This window comes from Corapipo altera, unplaced genomic scaffold (genome assembly GCF_003945725.1).
Source record: "Corapipo altera isolate COAL_440 unplaced genomic scaffold, ASM394572v1 22b, whole genome shotgun sequence".
NCBI lineage: Eukaryota > Metazoa > Chordata > Aves > Passeriformes > Pipridae > Corapipo > Corapipo altera.
The window spans coordinates 12560461-12572765 of record NW_020884876.1 but is presented as its reverse complement, the minus strand read 5'-3'; the positions used below and the strand labels follow the sequence as shown (position 1 = coordinate 12572765).

The window sequence follows — 12305 nt, the reverse complement described above, 5'->3', positions numbered from 1 at the left end:
TTCTAATGTTAAATGAAAAAAAACATTCCGGTGGCTGTGGCATTTGGTGATAAGTAGTTAGACTAAATAGAAGAGGTACTGTGCATCCCTTGGCTATAGAGTTATGATTAGATTCAGCTCAGCCTGCAGAATGCTACTGAGGATATTGCTGCTCTGTTGTAGTGATAGAGCAACTCATATCAAAACAGCATATGTTGCTGCTTATCTTGCATTGTACACTGTGGCATTCTAAATACACTGGACAAACCAAATAGTATGGTCTATTTTTTTCTTCCTTTTTTTTTTTGCTAGAGTTATTAAAATGGGAAAGGGGGATAGAATGAGTCTTTCCACCCATCAAGACACTGTAGTACTTGCAGCAAGTTTTAAAAACCATAGGTTTTTTTTTTTTAATTGTAGTACTTATTTTAGTGAAGTGTTTATTCAAACCTTCAGACAATTTATGTTTCAGAGTTCATATGCAGTCACTTTTCTGCTAAAACAAAACAATGCCACTGGTTAACCTTATGATTTATTTTAAAACAATCACTTGCCCCACATACACACTGTATTTTTACTCTGCAGTGTATATGTTGGAAATTTAGAGGCTGCATTTTTAATGTTTCAAATAAATGAAAAAGGTAAGGGATACACTAGTCTAATAGTATCTCTTTTTAGTTCCATAAAGCACAGGCTATAAGATTTAGCAACTAATTATCAATTGAAAAAATGCACATATTTAAGGTAAACCACGTTGTCATTTCATGATGGTTATTTGAAAGTTGTAAGATGCAGAGTTGGATTGTTCCAGTGATTAGCTGTATAATGTGCTTTTCTGCTAGGACACCACTGCCAACAGCGAAGGCCAGGCTGAAATTTAAAGTGACATCTAGTAAAATGCCTAGATACCTGCAGGAATTAATCTCAAGAGCAGTGATCGATTTTTATTCTTGCAAATTAATTGACTCAGTAAACAATATTTTATTAAATATAAACAGGTAACATATAAAAGCTAATTCCTGAAGTATAACAACAATAATTTTACAATCCTCTTTGCCAAGGCAACGGCTAGGCCAGCAGATTGTTCTCCACTCCTAAAATAAAGCCTTCCTTACTTTTGGGAACTGTGGAGTCCTGGGAGTCAGCAAGCCCCAGCTGAAGTTACCAGAGCTTTGTGCTGTGATTTGGGGCTTTTGACACTGCCAGATGTTGCTGTTGCTTGCTCCACTTGCTCCACTGATTCATTCTTCTGCTGACTGCTGCTACTGCTCCTCATTTTTGAGCTGTCCTGCCTCACTGCTGTCATTTTGTAGCATTTTGTCTTGCTTCAGCTTTTAAGAAGTGCATATGAAGTACTGACATGTCTTTGATGTATACAGAATACTGGTAATCAGGTTCTCCCACTTCATGGACTCCTAAAAAAAAAAATCTTGTGCCATTTTTTCCTTGTAGTCCTACACAGAAGTTATGATCTCTCTAGATTAGCATGAAGAGTTGGCCTAGTAGATCTCTGGAAATCTAGAAACTTTGTCTAAGGCAGTTACAAAGCTGTAATTTTTTTTCCACTTTGATATTAATTTCTTTTTACAGAAATGCTTCTCAAACATCTGTAAAATAAGTATGTTTCAGAGGTTCCCATTTGTCTCTCTCATCTCCTTGCTCTCCAGGAAATGCTCTTCCTTTACCTACTTCCTACCCACTATGGGTACTTCATATTTCTCCTGCCAACCATCATGTTATTGTAGCAGGAATCTGGAGGCCAAAGCCTCATATTTGCTCCCAGTGACATCTCTATACCACTTACCAAGGACTACATGGTCCTTGAACTGAAAATCTGTATACGCTACCGTCATCTGAAGGCAGGTAAAATAGCAGGGACTTTCTACCAGAAAACTAAGTGAATGTTTGATTGCTGTATTCTGTAGTAGTTTGATATTGAAACTGTAATAAATAAATTTGATTTACATTTGATTTGGTTACAGCTGTGTCTGTAATGCTGAGAAAAAGCCTTTTACATTGCCTCAGATCTTGACAGTTATGTAATAAATAATTAAAAGTGTTGTAAATCTTACTGCAGTGGCTTTTCAAGCTGTTACAAGGTAGAGTAGCAATAAAATAATTTTAAAAAGTTAAAAAAGGTTATTTTGATCCCATTTCCATTGATGCAAAATCAGTTAAATTCCTTTCCTATAAATTAGGCTAATGAACTTGTACGACCTAGTGGGATACTCTGAGAAGTTTGGGGAAAGTAGAACAGACTTGAGATAAATATATTTGAGTTTCTGATGCAAGTTTTCTGGACTCTGAGGGAACTTATCATCAGTTCTCCTCCTATTTCTCATGGTGATCATAGGAATTTAAGGTTAGGATCAACCTCAGTAGACGACCATGCCTGTCTGAGGCATGATATCATTTCTTGCTTGCGTGGATTCCGCAGTTCCCTGGATTTCCTATTCCATTGTTTCACTACTCACACAGAAAAATGTTCCTTATTTTCAATCTGAAAAGCCATTTTATATATATATATATATACATATATATATATATAAAAATGTACACACATATTTTTTGCAATTTGGATAGTTCCATCTGATATGAAGGCAATTACATTAATGTGAGACGTGCAGTTTTAATTTCCTGTCTCCTTAAAAAACTGGCAAAGAAAGATCCTTCATTAATTTATTAAAGTGTTCATAATTTTTATTGGAAATTAACATAAATGTGCAAAACCACAGAAGGCATTTGCTCAAAACAACTAATTCCTTTCTTAGTATGAAAGGAGAAAGTGATTTGATATAGCAACTTCCTTTTTCTCCTTTTTTCCCCAAAGACTAGTCTATACTAATCCCTGATTTGCCCCTTAAACTGAAAAATTATTCTCCTGTATGTCTTCCTAAGGGTTCAAAATACAAAATTTGTGAATAGGGTGAGAACTTCACCAAGTGTAGATACTGTTGATACAAGGTGAAGATGAGATGTATACTGTCAGGAAACAAAAATCTTTTTTTTTGTGCATATATCAAGTTGCCTCTCTGTTCAAGATAATTTAATCAGTTTCTTAGCAGATATACTGCACCTTACCTTTCTTTTTGTGAGGAAAAGTAAGGAATACGGTTATTTTGTTTGACTCAAATGAAAATTCGCTTCCTAAAAAAAGCAGAATGTGCTGGCAGTTTGAATTGCTAATCTGTTATTAATCCAAGTAATATGAAATTGATCTCCACAGCGCAAGATGATGAGTTGTATACAGCTGTGCATTAGAGAAATTCAGAAATTATATAAAAGATGCTACAGTTGCTTTAAACAGTTTTTGCCCTCTTGACTTGGCCAGTTGCCATATCAGGGATCAAAAAGGTTATTGTGTAGAAGTTTATGTAGCAGGGGATGTAAGATGCCTGATTCAATGTTCTTATTTTGTTACTGATCTTTATTTTCCATTTTACTTCCCTCACTCTTTTTATAAAGCGGATGTGTGACTGTATTTATTTGGAATTTGTGTTTCTCTGTTTAAGAAATATGGTCACTCCCCCCCCCCATGGGACTTCAATTCTGTATTGACATATTGCTCTAGGAAAAGATTAAATAACTGTCCTCACAGTGAGAACTTTCATGAGGGAGGATGGACTTGAACTTTATGTGTGATGAGCACAATGTTGTTATATTCTCAATGGAATGTTTAGAGATAGTAGACAAAATTCATAATATATTTTTTAAAAATGGCAGAATTAACTTATCCAAAATAAAAAAATGCTCTGTAAGTAAGAAGACTTACTTATTTGTAGATTCATGTATTAAAGTAAACTCCTCATATTTACTAAAGCTTTTACCACATGGAGAATTCTTGTTCCCTGGTACAGATGTTATTGGATTAAAGGATGTTTGAATGCCTGAATTAAAGGGTATGCTTAAATACTTTTGTGAATTATAGTCTTGACTTGGTATAGCTGTGTAGTCATGCCTGAGTAAACTAATAGCAGTGAGTATAAGCAGTAAATAATTCAGATTTGTACATAGTTCTTCCCCACAGACACTGAGTGGTTTATGTTCTTTATCCACTTGGTTTCCTGTGTTAAGATGTCAAGCAATTGCTTAATTTCTTGAACTTATCTGGCAAAGCCAATCTTTTTTACCATGCCTATTGAATTATAAATAACGCTCATCTGAATTATAAAAACAAAACTCAGGAAGGAAACCCGAAAGACCCTGAAAAGAGAGCCTGTTGCCATATGTTTTGTTGTTTATAGTTTTAAACAAGGTTTCCTTTCCATTGAATATGGAAGTAGTGCAGAACTCCACTTCTGTCGCATGTTCAAATTTATTTACAGCTGATCTATTTTGCCAACAATTTCCCTGCTTTAAAAGTACTTCTCTTCAGTTTCACTGGCAGGGGACAATATGAAGAAACTCTAGTATTATGAAAAATATTATTCTAGCTGAAAAAAATCTGAAAAAAATCTGAGCACCTTAAGTTGCATATTCTATGTTTTCATTGTCATTTGCTTTTGCAGTATGAAATAGAGTATTGACAGAGGCTCATGAGCTTTAAGGATACCACTAGATGTTTCTCTCAGTTCCCGGTTACTTTCTTCTTGATGCCCTCCTATAGCTGCTCCTGATTAGCTGAGGATCAGGACTCAGCTGGTCACCTATTGAATCCAGCTGGCAAGTTGATTATTTTCTCTATAAGAGCCCACGTAAAAGGAGGTATTTTCTTGTAAGTGGGCCCAGAGGGAGAAGGACAGAGAGGTTATATATAAACTGATCAATTAGATATAGAGGAAAGCATATCTTCTTGAGAACATGAGTAGGCATGAAGGGCTTTGAAACTCTGAAGGGTACATCCTCTGCAAGAATGAAAGAATAAAAATGGTTGATAAGAAGTGAAGGTTTTTATATTCTGATTTTCTTTGAAGTGTTTTTTTTTTTGTTCTCTGCTCTCTGACTGGAACAGATAGAGGTATAGTTGCCTGAGGTAGGTACTAAGCAAGTCTAGTGACTGATGATGAGAACTAACTTGGAAATAAAAAGCTGGAATAGAAAGTCTGTAGTTTGCCAGGGAACAAGCAGATGATTTCTTTGGGGAAGCACAAAGTGACCAGTTTCTGAAACCAGATCAGCAGTGCTCTGATGTTAGAAGTACTGAGCACATCTGGCTTGTCCCTAGGAATGCAAGCATGTTCAAGGAGCCTAGAGCAAAGCATTTAGTTTCCTTACTGTTTCTTCTGGAAAGTTAGACACCCTAAACTTCAATAATGAAGTTGCTTTCTGAAAAGATGAGTGGGTGGTGGGGGTGTTCTGACTACTAAAATGTAAAGGAACTCCGTAACCCAGTTCCTCATATTAATCAAAAGGAGTATTTCTGGAACTGGAATTTGTTCATAATTTTGCTATGAAAACTTGATTCTGATGCAAAAAGGTCTTAGCTTAATCTACAGTTCAATTTTTTTCTGTATAAAATGGCTTTAAACTGATTGTGTATCTGGAAAGAGAGAACTGGATGAATTGGGTGAATTCAGAGGGACTTCTTAGTCTCATTATTTGTCCCTACTTTGTGGTTTTGTGTTGGAAGTGACAGGAGTGTTGCTAAAGATACTGGAAGATGTTTCTTTGAGATGTTCCAGGCACAGCATTTTAGTTGAAGTTCAGTGTAACTTATTTTTCTTTTTGTAGTCCATTTTGTGCTGTAAATTTGAGGCAAATAATTGTTTTGTTTTGTTATAGGGAAAGGTGAACATGGAAAGCCGTACCCTCTTACAGAGGAAGACCACGATGATTCTGCTTATAGGGAAAACGGCTTCAACATATTTGTTAGCAACAATATAGCACTGGAACGATCACTGCCAGACATCCGACATCCTAAGTATGTAAATTGTCTCCTGGACTATTTAGTTTTTAAGTTTTTAATCTTTGTATGTCTCTAAATAACCTGTTTTCCTGGAAGGTCAAACATGAACCCCAGTCAACAAAAAATGATAATTTCATTAAATAGGAAATGGAAACTTTATCACCATTGCTATATCATTTGCTCTGTATTTTAAACCGACTTCTTATCTTATTAGTAACATATTAAGACTATAGAAGGCGTCTTTTCATTACAGAATGATTTTCATTAATTTCCTGGGTAGTGATTTCTGAAAAAAAAAAAAAAGAAAATCATATAGTTTTTCATGTTCTTAGTTGGTTAATACCTGCAGATTTTTGGTCTGGGGTGTGGAGTAACAAGTTGCATACAGTTTTTGGCTAAAGGTTTTGACACTACAGCTTGTCAGATGCTGATACTACAGTTGATTTATGCAGTATAAAATTATGTAAGAACAGAACATGCATGATGCACATGCAGAACTTAGGGATGCTGGATGATGGTATTGTTCCCTAATAACACTAATATAACACAGAGGAATAGGATAAAGATTATCCTGGAAAATAATCACTGAGCTAAAAATGGTCATACAGTTCTTAGCAAACATAACTTCCTTTTATATTCTTTAATTTTTGCCTCCTTTATATCTGAAGAGTAAAGCTTCCTATCTGTAACAGGGAAAAGGGCACTTTTACCTTTCTAGGCTCCAAGTTCCAGTCCTCTAGAGTCATTCTGAGCTCCGAAGAGAAGACTGATTTGAATTGTCTTTTTACCTGGCATTTTTCCCCTCTTTTAATTAGATGTTATGCAGCTATCGTGTGGGGGAAAGATACAGGAGTGAGACAAAACAAATTATCTCCATGACTGTATTTGTATTTTCTTTCAGATATAATTCTCTTCGTTACGAAACATTTCATGTTAAGGTACCTACTCCTTAATTTATAAAATTTTGTTGTGTGATTAGTTTAAAAATTTTCAAGGACCAAGGCAGAACTGTTTGCATAGTAGGAGTTTAAAAAAAAGTAATTCACATGAAGAAACTAACGTTTTGTTAGAGCTAGAGTTTCTAATTTAATGTTAAGCATTAATTGTCTAATTGTATTGTTTTGAGGAAAAAATGCTGCTCCTAATTTGTATGTATTAGTATTGTTTGCACAGAATTAAGTCAAAAGAAATGATTTTATTACAAGCTGTATGTTTTATATACTTTTTTTGCTTTCTGCTTTGCCAAGTTACTTGAAATTACTTATGGAAAAAGTGCTTCCAAGAAGTTTGAGTTCTAACCTACAGCTTTACAGCATCAAATCTGTGGTAAATTACATTGCTGGTATAATGAATATGTTCATTAAACATCCTCCTGTGTTAGCAAAACTGCAGAGGACAATTACTAAATATAAAAGGAAGCTGTCAGGTTTATCATCCCTTTGTGTTTTTGTAAATTGATCTTTTGGCAACTTGTTCCTCACCCACTGCTTTTGCACAGTCAATGACATTTCCACGCATGTCCCCAGAAGCAATGTGAGTGGTGTGTTGTCAGAAGTGACATATTAGGAATGAGTCAGTGCTAAACCAGCCTTTGTCTGCCCTCCTTCTCCCAGCACAAATTCTTTTGTGACTTTCACCTAAGTGTCTCACTTGGGAAGCTTGTATCCTTAGGTATTGGCATTGTTTCCTTGTTTCAATTCAGCTAGATTCCTGTGGTCTTCAGTGAAATATTGTATGGTGTTTTAGTAGTGCTCTGCATAAACTGACTTCTACCATGTGCTTCTAACTTTCTTTACGTTAGACACTCATAACACAAGTAGTCCGTTGGTTAATTGACTATATTGCTTACCATTTAAATGCAAAGAAAAAAATGTTCTTGTCTTGTGCTAAAATTGCTTACTAATTAATATGCTGATCAAGGAGACAAAGCTGGGCTCTGTACTTCTGATGGTTACACCTTGAAGCAAGTGTATTTCTTGAACTTCCAAGAGACACAGAAGTCTGACAATGCTTTCTGACCTGCTGTCAGAAACAAACCCTTCTCTTGGCTGTTGTGTGTTAAATATGACCAGTCTCAAATTGCACTTCACTTTTGGAAATGTGTCCTCACTTCAGAAGTACATGAAATGTGAAGTAGGTCATACCTCATTGTGCTGGTTTTGGCTGGGGTAAGGTTAATTTGCTTCATAAATTTGCATGTCACCCTTGTGAAGGGACCATGTTAGAGGCTGGGGTTAAAACACGACACTCATAAAGTTGCTTTCAGAGAAAGTAATTGGAAAATTATGTAATTTCTGTGCCAGGAAAGGATGCTCTTATTTCAGTAGCATTAGAGTAGATAAATCAGGTGAGGTATAGCAGGCAAGATCTAGTTTGTTCAGCTTCTGAACGTTATAAAGTGCTTTGGCTTGGTGGAACTTCAGACTACTTAGAGGCTTTTAACTGTTTTCTGCACATTTGTGGGAGATGGTATTACTCTAGACTTTGAGTCTTTGATCCTCTGTCTCAGTGTATACCATTTGCACAGGGGATCATCTGCTAAAGACTAACTTCCTGAAAACAGTGTCTATGATACATTTTATAGAACCAAATAGAATGGTTTTATTGCCATCAGTAGAGAAAATTCACAAAATGGAGTTTCAAATACAACAAAAAACTGGTGAATCCTGTAATTTGAATCAAAACTTATTAAATCAAAAGAACAACTACAGTAGTTTCAACACTTATCTGAAATAACTTCAAAAATATCTTGGTCCGAAGTCAGACCAAGGAAATTTCAAGTACTCCTTCCAAGTGTTTGGTTTTATGGGAAGTATGAAAAGATAGCAGATAACCCAAACTTGCTCTTTTTAATCCAAATAAATTTTCTCCTTCTGAGTCTCTTAGCAAACTGAGCTCGGAATTTGCAAATAACACCTTCTAGCAGGGGGACAGGTAGAACTAAACAAATGATTGATCTCTGAGAAATTCAGGTTTTCAATTTTTTTATAATATTCTTGTGTTTTTCCTGTGATTTTTTTAAAAAACACTTCAGCAAGATGTGTTATGATTGATTTTTTTCTTTCCTTTTTAAGACATCAAAATATGTGTACTATAAAAATCCCTAGAGAAATTCTATTTTAAGGCTGACTTAACAGCTTTCCTGTGTCCTTAATATGTTTCTGTTGCGTCCCTTTAATATCTCCTATGTTTTTTTTCTCTCTCTCAAATGCTCAAATATTTTTTCCATTTCTGAGTGGTCTTTGTCCTGCTTCTTTCCCACTCATGTGTGAAAATCTTCACACAGTGGGTGCTCTTGCCAAGCTATATTAGCTAATTCTCTGTTCTTTGCCCACAATCACCCCCTAATTTTAAGTTTAAACAAACAAACAAACTTTTTTCTCCCCCTTAATTGTAGATTAAAGTCTGAAACAAGATTATCATCTCAGTTCATTGTGCTTCAGGACCAATTCAGTGAAAATAAGAGTTTGGTCACCTAAAGCAGAAGGCAGCATTATAACCTTTAGGTTGTATTGAGCAAAAGTAATGGAGTTAATGTTTAGGGGGTAGAAATTCTGTACTAGTATAAAAAAAATATTTCAAAACATGCAAGAAGAGTGTTTTCATGTTTTCCTTTTCACCTGCCTTGTACCACTTTCTGTAGTCTGGAATACAACAAACATGCTAATGCTAGGGAAAGTGTTGGCAGTATTATTTTCTATTGTTGAAAGAGAAATGCTACTTATTCAAACTATTGAATGTACCAACTATAATTAATTCTTATCTTCTCCACATTATTAAATATTCTGCCATTCATACCAGTTTTGTTCAAACAAACAAAACTGAATCTGATTCACGTTTTGAATAGCATTCTAAATGTGATTTTAATGAGGCTTTGGGGAGTGATTGCAATCATCTAGTCTGAACAGTGAATATAAATTTTGTGATCTATCGTGTTTCAAACTCTTAAGTCCTTGTAAACTACAGAATCCGTTTTTTAGCCTTTTGTTCTTGAATCAAGGAATTTGAGTTTGTTCCTGATACCAGTAGAGTTGAGACCTTTAAAATCTTTGGGTTTGGTATATTTGTACAGCTTCATTTTAGGACCAGGTCTCCTTTTATCTAAAATTTGTAGATTAATTGCTGGTAACCGTATCCTGGGATGCATCGAGCACAGCGTTGTGAGCCAGTTGAGGGAGGTGATTGCTCTGCTCTACTCTGTGCTCGTGTGGCCTCGCCTCAAGCCCCATGTGCAGTTTTGCATGCCACAGCACCAACCCTGACAGAGTTCAGAAAGTGTTTGGACAATACTCTCATGCAAACACTGTGATATTGAAGATCCTGATGGGTCCTTTCCAACTCAGGATATTCCATGATTCTATGTGACTTATGTAATCACAGATCAGGCGCACAAATCCTTCTTAGCTTGCCTGAGTAATCTATCATGAGAAATCCCATCCTTTTAAGGTTTTCCTAGGCATAGAGAATTTTGTACCGAAAGTCTTAATGTTCTTATTGTACATTAAGGATGCCAAACCTGATTCTTGTGATGTTTGTTTTTTAGGGCTGCAGTCAGTGTTTCCAAGCATTGTCTGCTGGTCTTGCTGTTGCTTAGTGAAGTGTTGGCCCTTCGCTGTCACTCTCAACAGTATTCCTTTTTAGAAGTCTCAACTATGCTAATTTTTCTTACACATTAAATTTTTCATAGCCCTCAGAAGAAATACATTTTCATATTCAAAGAAATATGAGTGTTTAGCCAAGGGCTGTGAGATCTTCTGTGTCCTGAACACTAATGAGATTTTATTTAATAATAAAACCAAATTTCACTTTATGGGTTCTGCATAACTGAAACTCTTCTTTTTAGTAGCAGAAGCTGAGAGAATGCCTGAATGGTTCTCTCTCAAAATATTTGAATGCAGTGTGGTTGCTCTCCACTGTATTTTTAAAAGACGCTGAAATGAATATGCAATGGGATTTCTCAGGGAAGCACTTTTTTGATTGATTGTGTTTTTATGTGTCTTTAGAGTAGTTGCAGAGTTAACAGAGTTGGAGTAACTGTTAATCACTATGTTTTAGTAAAAAACATAGTGTTTTTGCAAAAACACTAGTATTAAGACTGACGTGGGAAAGGGATATATAATTATACAGTCATGCAGTAGTTCATATCTGAATTCCCTAAAAAAGTAGTCATTGCCTTGTATTTGTTACTTTCTTTTTATAAATAGAGTACAGTTGTCACAGTCTAAAGTATATTAAAAATAAAATTTAAAAATTCATCTTTAATCTACTAGTCTCCAAATCTACTCCAAGATAAATTCCAGTTAAGTCCCTCAGCATTCTGTGATCTTAAAGACTGTCTTAGGTTGTCCTGCTTCACTAAAAGAAAATGATTTAATCTAATTAAAGTATGCCGAACTTCACAATATTTAATAAGGCACATGGAAGTAATTAGTTGTTTGGATCGATCTTCCATTAAATTTTTGTTTAGACGTTGGAAGAAACAAAGATGGTAGAACGTTTCTTTCTAGTTCTCATTCACTTTGGGAAATCAGAAATGTTATCAGACATGCTGCATTCTCTCATATTGCTAATTGCTAGAATTAGCTTAACCTTTCCGGGCTACGGACCAGCTGCTTAAACTCCAAGTATGCTTTTAGTGGGTAGCGAAAAAGCTGGAGTTTATTACTGTGACTGTTTTTCAAAGTGTTTTGTGTAGTTACTGAATAACATAGTGAAAGTGAAAAGTCATGCGGTCCAAAACTTGATAGGCAATGTCCCCATTTTCCAAGCCTCATCAGATTTTCTCTGCAGTTGCTTCAGGGCATCCCATTCGAAGTGCAACTACTCAAAACAGGATCAGGAATGTTTTCTACTCAAGAAAATCTATAGCTTTCTGTCTCTATCATGCCTGGTGTCAGTTCCTCTGCAGGATACGTATTGATAGTAACAAATAACATGGAATAATTCCCAAGTGCTTTCTGGATGCTCTGTGTGTCTTCTTTTTTCTGGCAGCAACAACTAAAATATGGCAGAAGATTGATGATTCCTCTTGCATCCTTTTGGTGAAAAACAAGCTGCATTGTTAAATAGGCCAGTGCATAGAGTCCAAACCTGATGGGTCTGTTTCTGTTTACTGAAAATTATTTGATAAAAGAAATAATCTGCTTATACAAGTAGGGGAATGCCCTGCATGTTACTTATAATCCAGTAAATCCTCCCATGCTGCTAAGAAAATAACAAGCTGCAGTTAGCATAACTGTGAAATTTAAACTTAATGGGGACAGGAATTCTGAAGCATATTTACCCTCCAGCCAGTTCTGTACATCTGGGATAGCCAAGTCTATTAGCATTTGACAAGAATTAAAGCTTGAACTTTTAACTGTCAGATAATACAGTAGTAAAACTGGAAAGTACATCTATCTTTGCTAAGATCTGTGAGAAATGTGGGATGTTCTGGTGGTTTGTATCTGTGAAGTTCATAGGTGAAAGTGATGATATATGT

The 12305-nt window shown here is 35.6% G+C and overlaps 1 protein-coding gene across 3 annotated transcripts in view; it reads left to right on the top strand.

Moving 5' to 3' along the window:
* GALNTL6 (polypeptide N-acetylgalactosaminyltransferase like 6) overlaps positions 1–12305 on the top strand; it is a 460275-nt gene that overhangs the window by 184820 nt on the left and 263150 nt on the right. For all 3 annotated transcript variants that reach the window (XM_027635754.1, XM_027635755.1, XM_027635756.1), the window contains one exon: positions 5701–5839. In XM_027635754.1, coding sequence (XP_027491555.1) covers positions 5701–5839 — 139 coding nt within the window. The remainder of the gene's footprint in view (positions 1–5700; positions 5840–12305) is intronic.